The 24,785-nt window shown below is 41.5% G+C and overlaps 1 protein-coding gene across 1 annotated transcript in view; it reads left to right on the forward strand.

The window, feature by feature from the left end:
- SLC22A3 (solute carrier family 22 member 3) overlaps nucleotides 1–24,785 on the forward strand; it is an 87,223-nt gene that overhangs the window by 53,081 nt on the left and 9,357 nt on the right. Inside the window, exons 6-8 of the mRNA XM_029223353.1 lie at nucleotides 16,571–16,668; nucleotides 16,788–17,002; nucleotides 24,251–24,359. Coding sequence (XP_029079186.1) covers nucleotides 16,571–16,668; nucleotides 16,788–17,002; nucleotides 24,251–24,359 — 422 coding nt within the window. The remainder of the gene's footprint in view (nucleotides 1–16,570; nucleotides 16,669–16,787; nucleotides 17,003–24,250; nucleotides 24,360–24,785) is intronic.

A 24,785-nucleotide genomic window follows, 5' to 3' on the forward strand; every position in this document is an offset into this window, starting at 1 on the left:
CAGGAAAAGGACTTAGGGAACGTTGGGGGAAATGGCCTGAACCAAGGACACTCTTATGCTAGAAAAGTAGATCTTTGTTACCATCCCTAGGAATGGGCATGGAGGGGGACCAAAGAGGAACGTTCTGGCTAACACACTCCTGCCTCGCAGCACCTGTGACCTCAGCCCCAGAGTCGATGGAAGAATCATGTGGCAGTCTGTCCCGGGGGGGCCACTGATCCTTGGGGACCATCAAGTTACTGCCAAAGTCCGCAAACCATTTGCAGCCAAGTCTTGTCTGTAGAATGAATGAATACATCTTGGATACATATATACTATTATTTCAGATGAAGGTAGATGCCGTTGTGATGAATAATGACTAATGAACTGAAAGGCGTTAAGTTCATAGTAAGTGTGTGTTATGTTGTTGTCTCAATGAACAGAATTAAAAGCACAATTCCTATCATGTGGGCAACCGTTAAATTCTTTGACATTAACCAGAAGTTCTCATACTCAATGAGGACAAGAGTCACTGATCAGTAAGCACAAACAGGATTAGTTTCCTTCAGTCGACAGCTGTTCCCTGAGCTCTCAGAGTTCAAGTTATATGAAGTTCTCAGAAAAAGCTGAAGGACCCCACGGAGTCTTGATAAACAGGATTCTTGACCACTTCCGAGATTCGTTCAGTTTTCTTAAATTCAATAAAATAAACTCAAGTTCATTATATTCTGCTCTTTCACTGACCTTAAGGGCAAGTTCTTCCTCTGAAGTAGCAAGAGTTGAGCAACTTGGTGTACAACTGTCTTACTGTCTCTCAAAGGTGGGTCCTTGTTTTCTTTCTTGTCTAGGTTTCAGAGCCAACACACCACTAACAGTTTAGATCTTGAGGAAGACTGAGGAAGGCTTGCTGAATGAATACGCAGCACGATTATTTCTATGGCCCCAAGAACGATAGAGATTAAGTACTTGCCGCGTGTGTTGATCACTAGTGGAGTCTCCAGGCTTAAATACTTCTCTTTGAAACCTGACGCGGACAAATCTTACCAAAGACAATTCAAGTATTCACTCTGCAATTCATAACCGTTAACATGCTGTATTTATACAGGCTGATCTAAAATTAGCAGGGGACAGATTGGATGGCAAGTGAGTGAAACATGGGCTCCATGCCATGTAGTGTTCTTCCCACAGTTCTGTAAACTATGTGGTACACTTGGTTGTCTAAAAACAACCGGCCTGTAAAGTTCAAGTTGATTATTAGTTACTGCATTGAAAATATTTTTCACCTTGCACACTGAATCATGGAATATTTTATTTGGTCACCACATGTTTAGAAAAACCATTTAAATGTAATTGACATGAGGTTGTCCCACGGACGGGCACACACCATAGCAGGAATTCATCTTCATTTGTTCACCCATTTATTCAGCAAATAGTTACAGAGCACTGGGTTCAAAACATCTAGTTTTAAACAACCTGACTTTCAGAAATGCCTCCCAACATGCATTCAAGGTGCCTTAACATTTTCTCTAATTCTCTATGGTTGGTCTTCTTTTTTTTTTTTTTTTTTTTTGAGCTGTTTTCAGGTCCGCCCTCTAATAGTTCCTTACCTATTCAAATATACTCAGTTTCATCATATAGATAAGTTTAATACAACTAAATATAAATTTTGCCTCTCATTTAAAGCTGAAGAACAGCTTAAATCTCAAGTGTAGAGTTTGGAAACCGTATCAGTGTGTTTTAATTTTGATGGCATTGTCTACAGAAGGGTATTCTAATTGGGTCTCAGTTAGTACATCTGTTAAGGCTGGAAACTCACCTATGTGTTTCTTGGAATATAATAAAGCAAGTCACATTTCAAAGTTAGAGTAGAGCGAATGCAGTATAACATTAATACACATCACTGTGGTCCAGAGTGAAGCCATGAGACTGAACAGGCTTCACTATCAAAAACCTCCAGAGTCAGAATTCCAGGGATGGTGTGTACCACCCACTCGTGGCTTGTACTTAAAAGCATCTCATCCCTCTCTAAAGATGGTTCTGCCTGAACAATAAAGTACATGCCAATGAACAATAAGTAACTGTATGCAGAAAACTATTTTGCAAATCAAGAAATAGAGAAGGGAGAAGCTTGCAAATTCTAGAACTCACCAAGGACTGCGATATTTATTGGGGTGCGTGTCAACTGCTCTTTTAGCTGTTCAGCTGTACTTGACTTTCCTTGGAAAATTTCTTAGCTTTCCCCAATGCACGTACATAAACATGAAACTAAGGGCTTTCTGAGGTGCAGAAGTAAGGCAAAATTTGAATAGTTGGCAAGCCTGGAAGCACTGAAAGCAGAGGAAGTTCCAAGCTGACCTCTAAGTAGCTCTGTAGCAGGTGGTTTGGGTGACCGTCATTCTTCTTTGAGCGCAGAGTTGAGTTAAGCCTGTCTCTCTGCGCGCGGTACAGCCATCGTTGGGCTGTGCAGGCCCCTCTCATGTTTGGTCGATTTGATTTTCCCTTCCTCCACTCTCCCCACTCTGCCCTCAACAGGTCCCCAATTGAATGTGCTTGATGTATGCCCTTTGATATTGATGTGTCCTTATAAACCAGAGCTTGTGGTATGTGTGGGTTTAGGTGACATAAATGGCGTTGTGCTGCTCTAGATCTTGTCTCATTTCTTACCTTTTCATGGAGCAATGTTTTAAAGGTCTCCCTGTGTTGCCCACACGTGAGCGCTGCGTGGTTTTCGTCAGTACCTTCTGCTGTATTTCACATCTCCGTCCTCCAAACCTGGGCTGCCTCCAATCATCCTGATAAATGTTTCCATACATGTCCTCTTTGTTTATCCATTCTCTATATAATAGTTTGCATCTGCTAGTTCCAAACTCCTAACCCATCCCCCCCAACCCCTGCCCCTTGGCAACCACAGTTCTGTTCTCTATGTGTGTGAGTCTGTTTCTGTTTCGTAGATAAGTTTATTTGTGTCATATTTTAGTTTCCACATATAATGATAGCATATGGTATTTGTCTTTCTCTGTCTGCCTTACTTCACTTAGTATGATCATCTCTAGGTCCATCCATGTTGCTGCAAATGGCATTATTTCATTCTTTTTTTTCAGCTGAGTAATATTCCATTGCATATATATACCACATCTTCTTTATCCATTCGTCTGTCGATGGACATTTAGGTTGCTTCCGTGTCTTGGCTATTGTAAATAGTGCTGTTATGAACATTGGGGTGCATGTATCTTTTTGAATTAGAGTTTTCTCTGAATATATGCCCAGGAGTGGGATTGCTGGATCTTATGGCAACTCTATTTTTAGTTTTTGAGGAACCTCCATACTGTTCTCCATAGTGGCTGTATCAATTTACATTCCCACCAGCAGTGTAGGAGGGTTCCCTTTTCTCATACATGTCCCCTTTGGACACTTGAGAGGTTTCCTGTGGAGTATGATGCCTAGAAGTGGAACGACCGGGTCCTGGGATGCATGCAAGTTTAGTGCCCTAAATAATGCCACATTGCTTTCTGTGTGCACCCATTGAGTGTCTTGTTTGCCCATGTACACATTTGGTACTCTCCAGTTTTCTAATCTGGCCAGCCTCCTTAGTGTTTTAGGTTGCACGTCTCTGGTTACCAGTGAGGCTCAGCACATCTTCGTGCATACTGCTTTGTTATTTGTGTTTCTCCTCTGTGGATTGCCTTGCCATATCCTTGCCCACGTGTATGGAGTTTTCTGGATTTGTTGGACTTATTGGATTGGATTTGTCCCCTTCAATTTATAGGATTGCCTTTTATATTCTAAACTTTACCCTATTGTTGGTTTTAGACATTGCGAGTATGTTTCCCTCGATGTTTTAGCCACCCATTAACTTTGCCTATTTTTTGTTTCATTGACCAAAAATTCTTAAATCCTTAATTGATTTGATACGGTCAGATCAGTATGTTTTCACCTATTGATTGTTTTCTGGGTTTTGTTTAAGAAATCTTCTTCTGTACCCAAAGGCCACAGACATTCTCCTATTAGCTTATGGCTCCGTCACATTCAGGCCTGAATCCATCTGCCCTGCTCCCTCAATGCCACTGTGAAGCAGGGATCCACCTTTATTGGTCTCAGTACTGAGCTGGTTTTCTGAGCACCAGCTAATAAGCGATACATCATTTATTAAGTTCCCATTTCTGAGTCTAAATTAGTTTACAGCCTAAAACCTGTCTACTATTTTTAAGGAACCCAACAACTCGTAACTTATATATGTACTCCTGGGCTTCAGATCGGGGCTAAGATGCAGGTGCCTCGCCAGTGTTATCAATGAATGTCCCACACCTGTGAAGCTCCATGTGGCTGGAGATACATGAACCAGATAATGAACCAGATCACTTAGACCTCAGATTCGTATACAACCAGCAGACAATCATGTTCACGCTCTTGGCCTTAAAAGATAAACACACGTTTGTTAGCAAATGCCCAAATATCAATGCTTATCCTCTAAAACACACTTTCTGATTCTGGACTTCGCTATCTAACTGCCCATCACTGAAATGAAGGAGAAATACCCTTCAAAGCCGGAACATCAGTCATGCAAAAGCAGAAGGGATATAATGTCCCCCCAAGATACTCAAGTATTTCTTTAAAAAATGAGGATTGTCTCTGGGAGAATGATGCCTGCTCTGCATACCTCTCAAAAGGAGGTGACAACGTATGAACATACTTCATCAGTGTAGAACGAGATCATGATTTTCAGACCCACCAACACCTTCATTAAGTGTACTTGGGGGTTCAAATGTGACTTGTTAACTGTTCCATTCCCTGGGCAGTGGCGTAAGCTCTTAGTCACAAGCTTTCAATGGGACGGCAGGTCTACCCAGGGCTCCCTCTGCTTCCATGTTCCAGTTTTATGATTTATTTCAGTGATAAACTAATTAGTGCCTGTTGATTGAAAAAGCAGTAGAAATAATCCTCATTTCTTTTTAGGAATTTTAAAGGTGGATTTTATCAAAAGGACTTATTATTTATAAGAAGCAAACAAAATTTCATGAAAATTGCAATTTCCCCAAATTTAAGTTGAAGCCTTAGTTTAATTACTTCAAAATAGAAATATAATACTTAGCATAATAAATTCCTATGAAGAAGAGGGTATAGACCAGAGAGCTTTTTTGTAAACGTGAGAAATCTATGGACTCTTTATCATTCAGGATAAGCCAGGTGTGCATGTAACAAACACTCCCCAGATCTCTGTAGATTAAAACCACAAAAGGGACTTCCCTGGCGGGACAGTGGTTAAGAATCCGCCTGCCAATGCAGGGGACGCAGGTTCAAGCCCTGGTCCGGGAAGATACCACGTGCCACGGTGCAACTAACCCCGGGCACCACAACTACTGAGCCTGCTCTCTAGAGCCCATGAGCCAGGCCTACTGAGCCCACGTGCCACAACTACTAAAGCCCATGTGCCTAGAGCCCGTGCCCTGCAACAAGAGAAGCCACCGCAATGAGAAGCTCGTGCACTGCAACGAAGAGTAGCCCCCCGCTGGCCACAACTAGAGAAAGCTGGGGTAGCAATGAAGCCCGACGCAGCCAAAAAAATAAATAAGTAAATAAAATTTTTAAAATAAATAAATAAATAAAACCCCCGAAAGATTAACTCCTGTCTGTGCCACGTGGATTCACTGGGGCCTCCTCTCCTTGTCACAGAGTCCTCACTCTTTAATCTAGGCTGTCCTAGCAGCCACTGCCTGGACCATTGCAGAAAAGGGGGAGTTCTAGAGGGTCCTGCTTTAGCAATTAAATGCTCACAACTCCTTGGCAAATCTGGGGAGGGGGCCCCACTCAATCACGCAGGACCAAGCACTACAATCCTATCATGTCCCTGTGATGGGCTGGGGAGGGAGGAGAGGAAACAAAAACATTTTTGGCAAACAGCGCTCGTGAGATGAGTACCACCATAGATCTCTTTTAAAAGAAAAAAAAATTAAGAATACAGAATCCAGTTTGAGAAACACTGACTTAGGAAGATACGTGCTTTTGAATGCAAATGATTACTACAAAGTAGCTTTCGCCTTCACAACTGGTTAAAAAAAATAATTTGGTCAAAGTGTAAACACAATTTCAAAAGTTCTTACTGAAAAATAGGAACTATGACGACCCATTTCTCAGAGAAACCACAACTTCGGGGCATTGTGAGAGCAGAAAGAAGACGGTACCCAAGGCACCACAACTCTCGGAGCACATGTTAAATAGAGGACAAGGAAGGGCAGCCAGGCCTCTCCTCAGTCACAGCCAGCAGGCAGGGCCAGCTCAGCACAGGGATTTAGAGAAAACACCCTGAAAAGATGCCCGTGAACCTAGCTGATGGCGAACACCAGAGAGGACGCCAGGACCACTGCCGGCTTGCTGAGAGGCTGGTAAGAGCTGGACAAAGGAAGACAGGAGAGGGAGCCGGTCCCGGAGAAGAAGACCCACAGGAATACAGGAGGCAGCTGACCCAACCCGAGGGCGCTCTGAGAATACCATCCTGGACTCGCCCTGTCACCACGGCTGGGAGCACTTGTGCGATGGAGCTGATGTCGCCGTGGGTTGGCCTGGCTGTCGTTGGCCTGCATGGAAAGGGCTGGCAACCCAGAGACAGGGTGGTAGTGCCTCATGCTCCAGGCCCAGGCAGAAAGACACCTGCCAAGAATCCTACTGGGCGAAGTTGCACTTTGGCTGGAATCCTGCAAACACCTGAAGCTCTGGAAAAGCTAGGAAAAGAAATGGTGATAGGAATGCGGGTGGGTGGAGATGTGGTTTGGCTTTTATTTGTGACACGACAGATGATTTGTTTTATTTCACACCAGCTTTCTCTCTAGAAAAATCCTTGGCTAACTAGTTACTCACAGATACTCAGTTTGCCTATTTAGAACTAAAAATTTGTGTATCCAGACATGTTCCTATGGTTTAAGACACTGGACATTCTTTTTTTAAATTTATAATTGGAGTTTTTTATTGAGATAAAATGACATAATATTAGTTATAGGTGGACAACATAATAATTTGGTGTTTGGTGTATTGCAAAGTGATCACCGCAGTGAGTCTAGTTAAGATCCATCACCATACATGCTTAATAAATTTTTTCCTTGTGATGAGAACTTTGAAGATTTGGTCACGTAGCAACTTTCAAATATGCAGTACGGTATAATTAGCTATAGTCATGAGACCGTACATCATATCCCCTTGATTATTTTTTTGGACATTCTTTATCATTTGATATTTAGAACTTTTCTGTTTCAACAGCAATCAGTGACATTTATTGGTGCCACTGGGGAGTTCAATGACATGTTTAATCCCATCCACTCACATCAAATTTTGGTGTCCGACCCCTGCCAAGTTCTGAGTCTTTAGGATTAGAGTTTTAGAACTGAGAATGCCATCTGTTTTTCCCTCTCTCTGTCATGTGCTTTAACACCTCTCCTCCCCTAAATCCTCGCAGATTTGTTTTTAAGAAATGAAGCAGTGTTCCACCATGTGACCCACAGCTGCAAGCCATCAACCTTTGCTGATGTTAAGGCTGCACTTTGGATCCCTGGGGAACTCTAGAAAGATGCACTTTTGCTGTTCCAGGGAGCGAGCCCAGTTGTGGGATGGGAGGGGGACTCCCTCTCGGGCCAGACGCAATCTCTCGGAATAAATACCTCCTCTACAGAGCATCCTCACAAAAGAGCTGGCTGAGCCCGAAGTCCAAAACAGGGACCACCAGCCATATGTGGCAGTGGAGCCCTGAAATGTGTCTGGTCTACACGGAGGTGTGATGTGAGAGCTGCACCGTGGATTTCAAAGATTTAGTGTGATGTAAACACATCAACTATCTCATCAGTAATTTCACGTTAATTACATGTTGAAATGATTGTACTGGGGATAGATCGGATCAAATGCAACATAGCCTTAAAATTAATTTTGCCTATTTCTTTTTGCCTTTTTAATGTTGCTACTAGAAAATTTTAACTGACGTAGGTGACCCTATATCTTTATTGGACAGCGCTGGTCTAAGTGTCTGGAATTTGATTTTAACTATTTTAATAAGCGTCAAATACTGATGATCATTTTGATTTTGAGCATTGCTTTACCATATGAACTCTGTATGGTGAATACTTTATCTACTCTTGTTTTAAAGTGTAATGAGGTTTTTAAAATTTTTCAAGCCACTGTGGGTAATTTCGCAAATTCTCTTTTATGGATGCCGGGCAGCATTATTGCCACCTAGAAGCCGGCCAGTGTTCTATGGCTTTAAACATTTACTCCTGGACCTTCTGGTTCTGGCCTTCATCTGACCGATGGGGGTGTCCGTGAGGCAGTGGCGGCGGGGGGGATTGGTGTACCACAGCAGCCACCGTGCACTTCCCCTTGGCCTCACCCAAGCTCTCCAGCTCCCGATGCTTCTAGAAATGACCTATATAGGTGGTTGAACTTTGGGCACGACTCCTGGTCCTCCAAATCAGTGAACCCCGAATCCTCAAGTAATATTTTGTTCGCACAGACTTCTTAGAGGGTAAAAGGTTCTAGAGAACAGAGCATGTTGGGAATTTGTGACGACACTTACTAAGTCAGTGTTAGATTCAAGAAGAGATGAATTCCCCTTCTCATCAGTGGCTTCGCCTTTCCTTGCGAAATATGACAACTGTTGAAAAATCCACCCACTGAGCTCAAGCAGGTGAAACTGCAAGGCTGGAAATGCAGCCGCCTGACGCTGTTCCCTCCCCTGCCGGCGCCAGACCCTACCGATCAGCTGGGCTCTTCCACCTAAACCCGGGAGACTCATGTTCCGTCTTGGCCAAGAAGAATAAATGCTAGGAGTCAGCAGCTGAGGCAGGACTTCGTGGACCATCTGGGCTTCTCACCCAAGTCTCCAGGGAGGTTGTTAATATGCAGATTCTGATCCGAGGTCGGGCATCTTTAACAAGCTCCCGGGTGACCACACTGTGGACTCATGGACCACACTTTGAGCAACAGGGTTCTCCAAGCGTCATTCACTTGTGTTCACATTTGTGAGAAATTACCCTGTCTAAGGCCTGGGAGATCAACAGTGCCAGGTGAACATTAAATATACCTGGTAAACTTAAGAAAATCTAATAAAAAAGAAATCCATTCCTTTTTTTAAAAAAGGCACAATGACAGTTGTCTTTACAAGGGGATTCATGTAGGAGTACCTTGAAAAGAATCTCCCCACCTAGTGCATTGTAGTATAAGGTACAGTTTACTAACTGAAAAGATTTTTGAAAGTGCCAAGTGAATTATCGTCTGGAAGTAAAATATCTCTGAAATGCTGTAAAAATAATATTAATGTCAACCGCCTCCATTTCTGAGCACTCACTGTGCGCCAGGCGTGTGTATTGCTGACCTTAAACAAAATTAACAGTAATTGTTATTTAGCAAAAATGAGTTTACTCGGGAATAGCAAAGGAATTACATTTTGGGACACGCAAACTATGGCAATCCATAGCCCAGTCTGAGGAGACAAAGGGAAGGTTAGCTTTAATTAGGTTCTGGGAAGAAATTGGGGAGGGTCATTTTGAACAAAAGTTCGTTGGAGGATGAGAGTTTGGGGTTGTGACAGTTTCACGTCGGTGGCGTTGACAGGCAGTTTGCTCTTACTGAGGATTGTGGAAATCCTTCATCCTCTGCTGTGTAAGTTGAGGTGAGGTGTATGTGCTATTCATATGCCACTGATGAGAGTTTAAATAATGCGTTGGTAAGAACATGTTCCGACTAAAATACAGCATCTCTAGCTTGACTCTGGCTGGTTGTCTCTCTCTTTTTTAAAAAAATTATTTTGTATTGAAGTATAGTTGATGTACAATGTCGTGTTAGTTTCAGGTGTACAGCAAAGTGATTCAGTTTTACATACACATGTACCTTTTTTTTTTCAGATTCTTTGCTCTTATAAGTTATTACAAAATATTGAGTATCGTTCCCTGTGCTATACAGTAGGTCCTTGTTGGTTATCTATTTTATACATAGTAGTGTATATATGTTAATCCCAATCTCCTAATTTATCCCTCCCTGCCTTTCCCCTTGGGTAACAAGAAGTTTGTTTCTTGACCAGAAACCAATCCCATGTCAGGAGAGCTCTGAACACCATATTTATAACAGATTGTTATTTACAATGTCTTTCTCTTTCTTGGCAATTTAAATTAAAATGTCAACTTCAAGAAGTGTTTCAGAAAGGCACCAGAAAGAACTGTAAATAGAGCTGGACTAATCAAAAAAAGATGACTAAAGCATGCTTTTAACATCATTGTTGATGTAAAACAAAATCTTGGCAGAATTAAAAGACAATTAAGAGTCAAATAGAGCAAATAGCCATTAGTTCAGTAAATGAGTGTCGGGGCACCAGCGTGTACAGTTTACCTGTGAGCAACCCCTTTTTCAACGAGTGTCATTACTAGGTAACAAGACTCCAAACAGACAGATGTTGCCAGGAGCATTTCCCATCTTCCTTTGCTCCTAATGAAAGCAGGCAGACACCGCTTAGATGGATAAATGTGTGACAAAATACAATGCCAAGCTAGATACGAAAGATAACGTTCTGCGTGGTTCCATTTATATGAAATTCTAGAAAGGCAAACTGTAATGACAAAACGGAGATGAGGGTTTGCCAGGGGCCAAAGCTGGGGGCAGGGAATTGGCTGCAAAGAGACAGGAGGAAACTTTTGGGGGCGATGGAGATAGTCCACATCATGATGGCAGCGGTGGTTATATGACTCTACACATTTGTCAAAATTCATTGAAATGTAACTTAAAATTGCTGAATTCTACTGGACATAAATTATATTTCAGTAAAGCAAATTTTAAAATCTATCTATCTGTCTGTCTATCTATAATAACCTGACATAGCGTTTCTATTCTTTTGTACCTGACTCAGACAATGCAAAATCTGGTAACGCTTTGACAATAGAAAATAAGCATGATTTAGTTTAAAAATATAGAGCTAGAAGTTGTTGTAAAAGAATAAGAGCTGCAACAGTTACTACACATGAGTTGCCAAGACTTTCCTGGATGAATTCCATCCAAGATATGGCTTTTAGTCTCTCAAGGTCTTTGGACACCCAGAAAGTGGGTCATCTTTCAGAATATCTGCGTCACTGTAGAGAGCGTGTTAGTAAATCAAAGACCAGCTGGATTTGTTCTTAAACTGGCAAAATACTTGCTTGGAAGCACTATTAATCCTTTCATTTACTGAATGGGGAAAATTGGTTTTATGGTCTCGATTACCTTCAGTTGCTATCAACACTTCATATTCTGTTGGTGTAGGCTATATACTAGGCATTAAACTTGTGCTTAGGAAAAGCAGAGATCATGTGACTGCTTGATTCTAATAAATGTTAAAAGTTTGAAATTAAGACTAATACTAAATATTTTTATGGACTAAATTTGAGTAGTGAAACAATTATTTTCATTCTTTAATGCAAAATTATTTTGCCTAAAGTATTCAGTTATTATGCAAAAGCATTGTTCTGGACTGAATTCTCCAGATAATTCTGCTTTTGGCAACAGGTAACAGAAAACCAACCTAAATGGGCTTAGACAGTAAGCACAGGCTCCTGGATCTGGGATTCTAGAGATAGAACAGCATCCAGGGTTGTTTAGACCTGGGTCTCCACACTGAGCCATGGTTTCCTCTCCTTCTCCACCCTCCACTCGGCTTCTCTCCTGGGGGTAGGATGGCTGCTAAGACCTATTTGAGCCCACTCTTTCCTCATTAATTCCCTGAGGGGAGAGAGAGAAGATTCCTCGGATGCCTCTGACTTAAAGGCAATGAAGGACTTTCCCAGAAGCCCTTTTTCTCATTGGTTCAAATTCGGTCACATGTCTATCCCTCATTGGTTCAGAATGGGTCATGTGCCCAGTCACTGACATAAAGGATAGAATTACCCTTAGATGATCAGACATCCGCCTACAATTGGAAACAGAGTCAGCTTCCCTGACAACACGAATTGATGAAGTATGTGTGTGTGTGTGTGTGGGGGGGATGGTGTAGTGGGGGGGTTCTACTAAGAAAAAGAAAGAGACAGTGATACTGAGTCAACGACAAAAAAAGGTGCATAATGTCTAATTTAAATCCATCACTTTAAAAGTGAGTTATCTTTTCTTGCTACAAAAGTAATGTAGGTTTAAATTTTAATTTTTTTTTAATAATGAAATATCTTCTATACCCCTGTTACCCAGACTCAACAGTTAACTTTTGCTGAGGGTACTTAGGAGATCCTTCCTTTCTTTCTTTTTTTTTTTTTTTAAGATGTTGAGGGTAGGAGTTTATTAATTAATTAATTTTTTCTGCGTTGGGTCTTCGTTTCTGTGCGAGGGCTTTCTCTAGTTGTGGCAAGCGGGGGGCCACTCTTCATCGCGGTGCGCGGGCCTCTCACTATCGCGACCTCTCTTGTTGGGGAGCACAGGCTCCAGACGCGCAGGCTCAGTAGTTGTGGCTCACGGGCCTAGTTGCTCCGCGGCATGGGGGATCCTCCCAGACCAGGGCTCGAACCCGTGTCCCCTGCATTAGCAGGCAGATTCTCAACCACTGCACCATCAGGGAAGCCCCAAATTTTAATTTTAAGAGAATATTTATAGCCAGAAAGAAGAAAGTAAAAGCCACCTTAATCCCACTACCTCTGAGAACCATTAATGATATGATACAAGCATACTTTTAAACAATAAAATAAATATACTCTGCAGACACAGTACAGCATAATGGTGAGCAATACAGACTCAGGTAGCAACTTCCTGGTTCAACTACTCCTTGTCTGTCTTTGTTGGGTTAACTACTTAGCTTTCCTGTGCCTAAACTTCTTCTTCCCTGTAATGGAAATAACAGTACCTGTATAAGTTCGTCCAGCACTAACCCTCTAGTTCAGAGGTTGGCAGTCTACCGCCTGCAGGCCAGACCTGGCTTGCTGCCTGTTTTGTAAATAAAATTTTATTGGAATCCAGCCACAGCCATCCATTTATATATCCACTTATGGCTGCTTTCACAGAGCAGTGGTACAGTCAAGTAGTTCCAGCAGAGACCTGATAGCTCACACAACCAAAAGTACTTACTATCTGGCCCTTTGCAGAAAAAGTTGGCTGGGTTAGACCATCAGAGCTCTATTGTCTTGTCAGAATTTAACATGTCATAATTCTGTGGTCATGTAGTAACTTAACTAGCCTGGAGACCTGATCAGGAAAAAGTGACATCTGCAGAGCAAGAGGTATTTATTTTATGAGTTAGAAAGAGTTAAGAACCATGAAGAGCTGAAAAATCTACAAAGGTGTTTAAGTGTCAAATTATCTCTCTGAATTGACTAGAGATCTTGAAATATGTGAAGTTGGATTTCCCTTAAACTCTGGGATGTTGACGTTGGATGGACCAGAATGAAAGTAATTTGTTCAGTCTTATCTAAGACATACGAGTCATGGCTATAGGCAGAAAATAAGAAGATTGAAGAGGAAATAAAAGAGAGTCCATAATAAATTGTTTTGAATATTGCTTTTGAAAAGAAAGGATTGTCCCTATCTGTGTGGTCTGAGTGAACAGTGACGTACATGTGTGTACGTGAGCAGAGCTGTCGGCTCTCCCTGGAGAGAAGAGAACAGTCTGAGATGAACATGACCCAGGCCTAAGTTGTGGAAAAACCCTAAGTGAAAAGATGAGAATCACTGGAATAAGTGATACATTCATGGAGGAAAACGGCTCTCATATGATGAGTGGCTTTAATCTTGAATTTAAAGGTCCTCAAAATCTAAATTATTTTAATCAAGGCCAACTTTTCCATAAAACAGTGTTTTAACTAAAGATTAAATACTTGGTCAAGTGCATAATGTCCTTCTTTAAAATTATACAGAAGTCACCGTCAACTACAAAGAAGTTTTCTAGAATAAAAAGCTTTTTATACAGCCAGCAATGCAGTGAGAGGATTAAGAACAGAGGCTCTCCATCAACTGCCTGGATTTCAAATCCTAGCTTAGCCACCTTCCTTCTATTGAATCCTTAGTGTCTTAAGCCTTGTTTTTCTTATCTATAAAATAGGATCAATAAAAGTACTAACTTTAGAGAGTCTCGATGAGAATTAAATGAAATAATTCATGTAAAGTACTTAGCCCAGAATCTAAGAAATATTGCACACTCCGTAGAAGTTAGCCATTTTAATGTGGGCAATATATAGAAACTAATTGTGAAAAACATTTTGATAACCTACCATGTAATAATATACAGTCATCCCTTGGTATCTGTGGAATATTGGTTCCACAACCCTCTGCAGATACCAAAATCCTCGGATGCTCAAGGCCCTTACATAGAATGGGTCTCAGTTGATGCTCTGTATCCACATGTTCTGCATCCACAGATTCAACCAGTCACAGGTCCCACGGTTGGTTGAATCCACAGATGCAAAACCTGTGGGTGTGAAGAGCCAACTGTATTGTGATATACTAAGTTCTTTCACTTACGGTATTTCTGCTTTATTTTTGGAGCAGCAAAGTTGAAGGTAGGGGTCTTAGAATTTCGAGGATTAGCTCAGGGAACATTTTAATAAGGATTGTATTAGTGACAGTACAGGTCGACTTGCTGCTGAAACACTGCAAAAATACAGTGACAAAAAAGAGAAAAGTTTCTTTTTCTTTAACATGCCCACCCAGCGTTGAGTAGCCCGGCGCTAAAGGCAGCTCTGTTCCATGAGGTCCTCTAGGACCCAGGTTCCATTTATCTTGTTTCTCCATCTTCGCCTGCAATAGGTTGTATAATCAAAGCCATTTCACCAGCATTGTCTTCTTCCATCCTTCAGGAAGGGAAGACAGTGAATGAAGAGCAAGCCATTTCCTTTTTAAAGGATGGGGCACAGAGCTTGTACACATGGCTTCTGCTCCCACCTCATTGCTGAGATCTTAGTCACTGGGCCACCCGTGGTTGAAAGAGAGGCTAGAAGATATGACTTTAGCTAGGCTGCCATGCCCCCAACTAAAATTCCATGGGCTCTTTTATCAAAAGGGAGATGAAAAGAATGGATGATGGAATCAATTAGCAGTTTTCCACTGGTGTTGGTAACTACTAATACTGCTTCATTGACCCCTAGATACTGTTAATTTTGAGACACATCATCATTTTATGCAACACTCAGTAAGAAAAACCATGCTATTGAAACTGGGCACATTGCTTTCTTATCAGCCGAGTTGTAGGACACGTCCTAATTTCGAGATTTTTCAGCTGTGAAGAGTGTGTGTCTTGGTATAGAAGAAATACAGTACTGGAAAGACTTAGGAAAAGAAAGTGATCTAAAGACATCCATTTTTCAGTCTTCTTCTGTGTGTGTGCCTTTCCTTGGGGCAAGCATAGGCAGCAGATATGCACCTTTAGGTGACCTGTTGAGCGTAATGTTTAGAACAGGTGATTGACAAGGTATTGTACTATCCGCGTGAATTTAAGTCAAATTCCTATGACGGCTGGTAGAGGGACTTTTGACTCAAAGTCTTGGGGAAAAGTTGCCTAGATTTTCACTCATTCTGGACCGGATCTGGAGTTGAGTAAACAGACAGTGAGGGTCCTGTTTTTGCTAGCCAGGGTTCTCACTTAACAGAAGGACAAAGACCGAGGGCTATAGTCTGAGGGAACAGACATGGCCATGGCACTTGACTTCCTGTCTCAACATTCAGTCATCACCCAAACACTGGCTGAACACCAAGCACTTTGCTTGGTGCCACAGCGCAGTCCCTGCCCTCCAAGAACTCCAGAGCTCATGCAGGGAGAAAAATAAGTAGACCCGTAAAGGCATGCAGTTGCATATGGGCTATGATAGAAGTCTGGTAAGTAGAGGCACAGACTGGAGATCATCAGTTCCCAAGAGCTCCCAGTGGCAGGGAAATCAAGACTGGGGAGGTGTAAGGACTCTTCAAGCAGAAGTAACAGAATATACAAGTGCATGGAAACATGAAACAGTGGTCACTTCAAGGGGACTGAGTTATGATCCCTTTGGCACACAGGACTAGAAGCAGTGGGTATGTCCAGCTTTGTTTCCCTTACAGTGCCTTATACATAGGAGGCAAACAGCAATATTGGTTTAATCGAATTAAAGAAAAGGCCAACTTCTTGGATGGCCAAATAGAGACGAGCTGAATTTTCCTGGATCAAAAAGATGCCGGATTCCAGTAAATGGACAGAAGCAAAAAGATACCTTTGGTGCCATGCTTGTTCGGGAACTTACTGTTATTCTAGCTTATTTGGCAACTTAAGGTTTGAGGATTTAATGGATAAAGGAACTTGTTTGGAACTGCTTTCACCAGTTTTATGCTTATTTTCTCCAATTTAATACATGCATAAGTGTATTTTACTTTAGAACACACCTTTTATCCTTGTTTACCCAGAGCATATAGTACTGCTGGTATTACCGTAAGAATAGATTCTCAATGCAGCAAGTACATCTTTGTGAATTTGACCTCTTACAAAGGCTAGAGAATCAAACTTCTTATTCTCAGGTTTTAAGATGTAATAACGAAAGACCCTGGTCTGTTCAGTAAGATCATCTGGTAGCTTTGAATCTGGTCAATGACAAATCTATAATATGCAGATGTCTCTTGCTGTATATTGCTACTGAAATCTGCTTCTCTTATATAGATCACTGTTACAGATGAGGAAGTTAGTAATCCATCCTTTTTAGATCTGGTGAGAACTCCCCAAATGAGGAAGTGCACACTTATACTTATGTTTGCTTGGTAAGTTTGACTTGTGATGGATTCAAAAGCTTGTGTCAAATTTACAATGCATCCCGTCCTTCAGATCAGGTTGAAGTTATCTCTTACTTGTTCTCCCTTGTCTTTCAATGTTGCTCCAGGTTCACAAGTGCTGTGGTTTATCAAGGACTTGTCATGCGCCTGGGAATTACAGGAGGCAACCTCTATATCGACTTTTTCATCTCGGGAGTTGTGGAACTGCCAGGAGCCCTCTTGATCTTACTAACCATTGAGCGTTTTGGTCGGCGCCTACCCTTTGCGGCAAGCAATATAGTGGCAGGAGTGGCGTGTCTTGTCACTGCATTCTTACCAGAAGGTAATTGTCCCCTAAGTCTGCTTGGCAGCCAAGAACTTGAAAAAAATCTTAAAATAATCAAGAATGGAGAACTTGTCTTTAGAAAATGGACCATAGCATCAAAATCGTAGTGCCAGTCGTGCTCTAGTGATGTCACTCTGTTTTCTGCCTAACCAGCCTAACTACTTTGAGTATAAAAGATTGGTTCTATAGATTTTTCTGTTTTCTCCATTTCTCAGTTCATTTATGGATGAAATAGATGTGAGAAATCTAGCTTGGAGTGATGTAGTTTACTTTTTAAAAAATTTTAATTGAAGTATAGTTGATGTACAATACTATAAGTTTCAGGTGTACAATATAGTAATTCATAATTTTTAAAGGTTATACTCCATTTATAGTTATTATAAAATACTGGCTGTATTCCCCGTGTTGTACAATATATCCTTGTAGATTATTTTATACCTAATAGTTTGTACCTCTTAATCCCCTACCCCTATGTTGCCCCTCCCCACTTCCTCTCCCCAGTGGTAACACACTAGTTTGTTCTCTATATCTGTGAGTCTGCCTCTTTTTTGTTACGTTCACTAGTTTTTCGTATTTTTTAGATTCCACAGATAAGTGATATCATACAGTATTTGTCTTTCTCTGTCTGACTTATCTCACTTAGCATAATGGCCTCCAAGTCCATGCATGTTGCTGCAAATGGCAAGATTTCATTCTTTTTTATGGCTGAGTAGTATTCCATTGTGTGTGTGTGTGTGTGTGTGTGTGTGTGTGTGTGTATATATACCACATCTTTATCCATTTATCTGTTGATGGACACTTAGGTTGCTTCTTGGCTATTGTAAAAACACTGCTGTGAACATAGGGGTACATGTATCCTTTCAAATTAGTGTTTTTGGTTTTTTCTTGGATATAGACCCAGGAGTGGAATTAATGTCATTTATTTTTGATCACCTTTATCCAACTTAATTTTGTGATATCATTGACCCTGTTTCACATTTCTTCCACGTGGCCAATCCCATGTGAAACACTGAGGTTGCAAAGGGAAGGAAAACACGTCTTGACTTCAAAAGGTAGACAACCTAGTGAGGAATATAGACCAATGCTCTCACAGCAAACTGTGATAAATGAACTAATAGAATGATTTACAAGATTTAGAAATAGGAAAAAAAAGGTGCAAGAAGTGATGAATCCATGGGGATAGTCAGGAGAAGCTTCCCAGAGGTGAAAACTAGGCACGTATGAAGAAGGAAGAGAAATGTGCCCTACAGAGGGGAAGGCTAGGAGTTATTTTACAAAGGAAAGCATGGTTCTCAGAAGTACGCACCACCTTTGATGGTTCGGGAACCAAACGTTCTTTGTTATCACAGGAATATCCTGGCAAGGAGGCTGAGGGATCATCTGTCACCAGTGGAGATGGCCTCACAGCCAAGGCCAAGCCGAGAGCTTGGGCGTGGTCTTGTGAGCTTCAGGTGGAGGACAGGTGGCCTCCAAGTGGCTGTTGCAGTTTGGACAACGGCAATGAGGAGGAGAGAGGCTGAGAGCAGGAATCACGGTCGTGGCAGTCGGGCCTGAATGGGAGACAGTGATTTCAGAGATGTTTCAGAGTTAAATTGGGGGGTGGCGGGGGCCTTGATGACCGGTGTATGGTACAGAGGTTGTCAGTGACTCCAAATACACTGTTAATGGAAAGCCGGTTATCTCTGCCTCAGAACACAGCGGGCACTGAACAGAGGAAGCCTTTCAAACTCCCAGGGAACGTGTGTTTTAGAGCAGATCTATTATTTCAGCATTTCAGGAGGTGTGGGGTGGGAGGTGGCTGGCAGAGCTGGAGTCTCTGTTAGTTCTTTGTGTCAGCACAAGAGAAGCTGCCTTTTCTTTTGCGAATCCTCTGCGGATCAGGGAAGAACTGATAATACTGTGGAAGTCGAAACAGTCAGACATGTACAGATGAGTTTATTAATTAAATAAGGATTTATGAAATCCCAAAACATCAGATAGACCCTACCTATTTAAATAAAATTACAGAAATGCCCATCTTCAGAAGAGAAGGGTGGAAAAAAGATGTGAAGTCCTGTCATACTGGAATGGTTGATGATAAACAACTGACTGTTTACATTTATCTCATTTTTCTTGAGCGTATTAGTTTCCTAGTGCCGCTGTAACAAAGTACCACAAACTGGGTGGCTCGCAACACAGAAATTCATTCTCTCACACACCTGGAGCCTGGGAGTCTGAAATCCAGGTGTGGGCCAGACCATGCTCTCTCTGAAGGCTCTAGGTGAGGATCCTTCCCTGCCTCTTCCTAGCTTCTGGTGGTTGCCAGCCATCCTCGGCATTCCTTGACATCATTCCAATCTCCGCCTCCATCTTCACATGACCTTCTCTGCATCTCTGCGCCTTAACTTAACCATTATATCTGCAAAGACCCTATTTTGAAATAAGGTCACATTCTGAGGTTCTGGGTAGACATGAACTTTGGGGAACCCTATTCAACCTACCACATTGAGTTAACACATTATAAGAGCTGGGGAAGAGATTGGCCAATGCGCACCTATTTAGTGCCTTTTAATTTCTGCCAGTAAACTAAGAATAGAGATAGTGCAGTGAACAAGACAGACATAAGTTCCGTCCTCGGGAATTATGCACAAGTTAGTAGAAGGTGACAGATCAGGAACATTGGAGACTTCACTGTTCTTTCTGTTTTACTTCGGCACTTTTTCGTTTTAGGTTTAATTTTTAAATGTAGTTCCCTAAGACAGCGTCATCTGTTCTCATTGCATCTGGAACAGGAATCAAATATCAATTACGTATTCACTGCATATGAAGTTAGGAAAGTGGAGAGAAAGATTAATGACTGAAGTGTGGCCCATCTCTCCATTATGTAACTTTCCCCAGAAGATCTTCTCTGGCCTTAGATTGACTGGGATGACTTTAATGTGTGCTGCATTCAGCATGATCCCAGAAATCATTGAAGATCATACGTCCAAACCAATATTGAAGTAACTAAGGGGGTGAGAATCAAGCTATTTTATAGAGAACACTCTCATATATCAGAAAATATAAGGCAAAGAATAGATTTTTCTGTTTGGTCCGATCAGTTTTATTTTGTAGACAGAATTTCCCAATTTAAGCCTTAGAATTGTTCTTAGCAACATTGAAAATGAATTGCTCTTATTCTGGATACATTTTTATTTGTATATTCTGCAGATTTGGCCGCTTTTATAGTCACACGCTGGTCATAACTGACTGCTAAGAATAAGTTCAAATCCCTAATGCTGGGAGACGCAAGAGGGAAGAGATATGGGAACATATGCATATGTATAACTGATTCACTTTGTTATAAAGCAGAAACTAACACACCATTGTAAAGCAATTATACTCCAATAAAGATGTAAAAAAAAAAAAAACAACACTGAAAAAAAAAATCCCTAATGCTGTGTGTGAGTACCAAATATTAGCAGAGGTTTCTTGCTTGAGTTGACATCCTTACTTCCACTTAAGGGAACTTCGGGACTTGGTTACTTGGGCTGTTGAATTAACATTAGAAAGACTTTTCCTCTCAGCCTTTCTTGACATCATCACCAGGATGACTGCCCCTGAAGAGAATACTGAGTAGCCTTCTAGGGGAATCAGCTCTAAAATTATCTCAGAGAAAACGGTTTAACCAACTTTCCATCCACTAAGCATGACTTTTCATGGTCTGAAGAATGAACTTCTGGAAAAGAAAGGCTTTCAGGCTGTATCCTCATCTAAGACTCACTGTTTCTGACTCAAAATTTTTAACTCTAATTAAAGCCTGAAAAATAAAGAGCTTTCTAAATCCATACTCACCTGCCATCTTTAATTTGACTTTATTCAAGATGGCTGCAAACTCGGCAGTTTGGGTAAGTCTTTTTCAAATGAAAAAGCTGTCTTGGACTTTTCTCTTTAAGTAAAAAGTAAGTCTGTTTATCTTACTTACTAGGAATTTTCACTACGTTTTATTTCAGAACTCAGAGCAGATGGTGCATTCAGAGGAGATGTAAAATTGTGTTTGTTTAAAATCCTGCATCCTTTCTTCAAAAATTGAGGTATTATTCTCAGTAATCTCTACCAGCTTGACCAAATCCCCATCAGAGGAACTTTCTTTCTCTTTGTTCTCAGGAGTTCATGGGAGGTAGTTTCAGTTTCAGTCCTCATTCTTAACTTGTCTTGCTGTTTTCTGCCATTGCTACGGGAAAGATGTCTATTGCCACTCCAGGGTGAACTTAGCATATTACAGGGATAATCAGAAGTTTTTATGTGCATACGTAATAGTCATACATAACTTACACCTCCTATGAATTGTTTTCATTTTACCCTTTAGTTAAAATGAGCAGTGCAGTGCCTTTGGGACTTCTCTTTTGTTACACATTTCAACAAAATCTCTGTCCCAGAGCAGTGAGATACTGGCCTTTACTTCTTAGAAAGAGTCGAGGACCTTGAGAAAACTTGACAGCATTTTCTTAACGTTTTACTGAATTGACTAGTTATTTATCTGTACTCATGGAGCTAACCACATACATTTCTCATGGAGGGGGGGAGGGTGTGTGTGTGTGTGTGTGTTTTAATTTGGTTTCTCGGTTTTTGTTTGTGTTTGTTTTTCCGCAGTCAGTTATAAACTTAAATTGTCATTGAAGTTGTCAGTGGGCCTCACTTGTAGAGCTGTCGTGATTCAGTAGAAAAAACTATAGCTTAAGAACCTAACCTGGGTAATCAAGTTCTTTCCACGGGAGCCAACAGCGTCCTTCTCAGCAGCCTGAGAGCAGCGAGAGGTTGCCTGGTCAGGCCGGGACCCAGGGAATCTGAGCGCCAGTTGCCACTTCAGTTCCCCAGCATCTGGCACCGCACCACCTGCTCACTGAAGGAGGGGGTGGAATGCATTTCCTAGTCCCCCTCCCTGGCCTTAATGAAAAAGTAAAGGCTAAATAAAACACTTGTTTACAACTGGGCCAGAGCAGATGGCGGGCCCAGTGCATCAGCACGACTCTGCTGTTGTTCACTCCCTGGTGTGACGTTAATGTGAGTGCTGCAGGTGTCCTCAGCTGGGAAAAACATCAAGAACAGCAGGACGTCCTCAGCCAGTTTGCAATCAACATATAACAAACTGTAGCCTCCCAGCAATGATCTGGATTCTGGAACCCTCTTTTTCTTTGCTTGCCCTCCTAGGCAACTGTTTTATTTAATGAGTTTTAGCTTTTTTATTGGTTGAATATTCTCTAAAGAGAACACACAGAAGGGGAGTTCCCTGGCGGTCCAGTGGTTAGGGCTCCTCGTTTCCACTGCAGGGGGCACGGGTTAGGGAACTGAGATCTTGCATGCTGTGTGGTGCAGCAAAAAAAAACAAACACGTAAATCTACTGAGCTTCATCCTTTCTCTCGTCCTCCTCATTCATGCCTACTTTTCTACTAAAAGATTATATATTCAGGAAAGCGTGATAATTCTAAAAGACAAGAGGACCCTTTAGTGCTGAGCAAGCATAAATAAATATGAGTATAAAGGGAGAAGGTTTCCTTTTCAAAGATGGAAGTCAGGCATATGCTGAACGCCCTTGGCTTTGCTTTGGAGAGTAGATAAGCTGCTGTTCACGCGGTCATATGTCCTCACCCAAGTCTACTAAGAAAGGATGGCATAAAATCAAAACTATTGATACAACGAGATACCGCCTCACACCCGTCAGAAAGGCCATCATTAAAACGTCTACAAATAACAAATGCTGGAGGAGGTGTGGAGAAAAGGGAACCCTCCTACACTATTGGTGGGAATGTAAGTTGATGCAGCCACTATGGAAAACGGTATGAGGTTTCTGTTGCCATATGATCCTGCAATCCCACTCCTGGGTATATATTCAGACAAAACTTTTGTTCAAAAAGATACATGCACCCCTATGTTCATAGCAGCACTATTCACAATAGTCAAGATGTGGAAACAATCTACATGTCCATCAACAGATGAATAGATAAAGAAGATGTGGTATATGCATACAATGGAATATTACTCAGCCATAAAAAAGAATGAAGTAATGCCATTTTCAGCAACATGGATGGACCTAGAGATTATCCTACTAAGTGAAGTAAGTTAGAGATAGACAAATACCATATGATATCACTTATATGTATAATCTAAAATACAACACAAACAAACTTATCTACGAGACAGAAACACACTCACAGACATAGAGAACAGACTTGTGTTGGAGGGGGAGGGATGGAGTGGGATTTGGGGGTTAGCAGATGCAAACTACTATATAGACAATGGATAAACAACAAGGTCCTACTGTAGAGCACAGGGAACTACATTCAACATCCTGTGATACACCATAATGGAAAAGAATATGAAAAAGAATGTATATGTATGTATAACTGAAGAAACTAACACAACATTGTAAACCAAATATACTTCAATTTAAAAAAAAAGGATGGCATCAACTGCACAGCTTTTAAGAAATTTAGAGCACTGACTTTTTAGAGCAAAAATGGTTTATGCCTTCTTCCCTTAAAGCACAAAAGAAAGAAAATATTTAGTAGAGAACATTTGGCATTTCCCACTAGTTACTATGGAGGAAAGGAGTGTTTCCTCATATAACCAAAGCAGCCCTAAAACAGTTCATTTTTAAATGAATGAACAAACCAGCATTAAAGAATCTGGCTCCTTCTGGATGATTTCGTAGGCAAAGTAGAAAGACCTGGGATGAGGGAAATAAGGAAAGACATACGCCCTGGTGATGACGCACGGCAGAGATGTCCCCTCCCGGAGATCTCAGTCCTTGGAGCCTTGCTGCACTTTAGAAACCAAAGTCAGTTTCAGGTCCAGATTTTTCCTGGTCTGGTGGGAACAGTGATTCTGTGTGTCATCACTAAGGGGTATGAACAGAAAGAGGGCAAATGGGCGTCAGACTGCTGTGATGGTTTTCAAGGGCACAGGCAAACACTGCCTTCCAGACAGAAGGCCAGTGTACTCAGGCCCTCTAGGAAGGCACTGCTTGGAACATTGTTTTCAAGGTAGCAGCTTCTCAACAAATGCCTTGACTTGTATTTCTGTAATCCAGCCCTGCTCAGGAAGGCAGCTGGTGCACTAAATACTAGCTGTCCTCCCAGTTGCTGCTGTTGTTGAATTTGGGCTACAATATTAGGAGGTATCTATCACTTGCAGATTTACGGCCGGGAGAACACTAAGCAAATGCCCTTTGTTGTTTTGTAAAATTGTATTGAAAGCAGACCCTTCCAAATTTTCTGTTTTTGCAGGAATACCCTGGTTGAGGACCATTGTTGCTACCCTGGGAAGATTAGGCATTACCATGGCCTTTGAAATTGTTTATTTGGTAAATTCAGAATTGTACCCAACAACATTACGGTAATTCCAACATCCGTATCGTGGTTTCTCCTAAGTAAATCTGCAGCCGCATGTTTGAAGTTGACTTAAAAACTATGAAATAGTTTTCTTAGCTTGGCGACCTATTACCCTGGGCTGGATTCAGCCCGTGGAAAAGCTAAGTTTTGAGTTGTAGCTTCTTTTTGCATTATTATCATCAATATCTTCATACACAGTTGGGGGTTTGTGGAAGGCACTAGACCTGAAATCAGAAAATCTGGGTAGCGTGCTTGCGTCATGGGTTACATCTTCCTTCATCAGCAGGGCTCTGTGTAAAGGCTACAGCCTCTGTTCTGACCACACTCCACAGCCGATTATTGAAGGACAAGATGAAACAATGTGCATAGCTAGGGCAGGTTGGCCTCCTTCCTTGGGGGAATATTCCTGAGCACACCTTACCGCCAATCT

This window comes from Monodon monoceros, unplaced genomic scaffold (assembly GCF_005190385.1).
Source record: "Monodon monoceros isolate NGI ecotype Baffin Bay Population unplaced genomic scaffold, NGI_Narwhal_1 Super_Scaffold_15, whole genome shotgun sequence".
NCBI lineage: Eukaryota > Metazoa > Chordata > Mammalia > Artiodactyla > Monodontidae > Monodon > Monodon monoceros.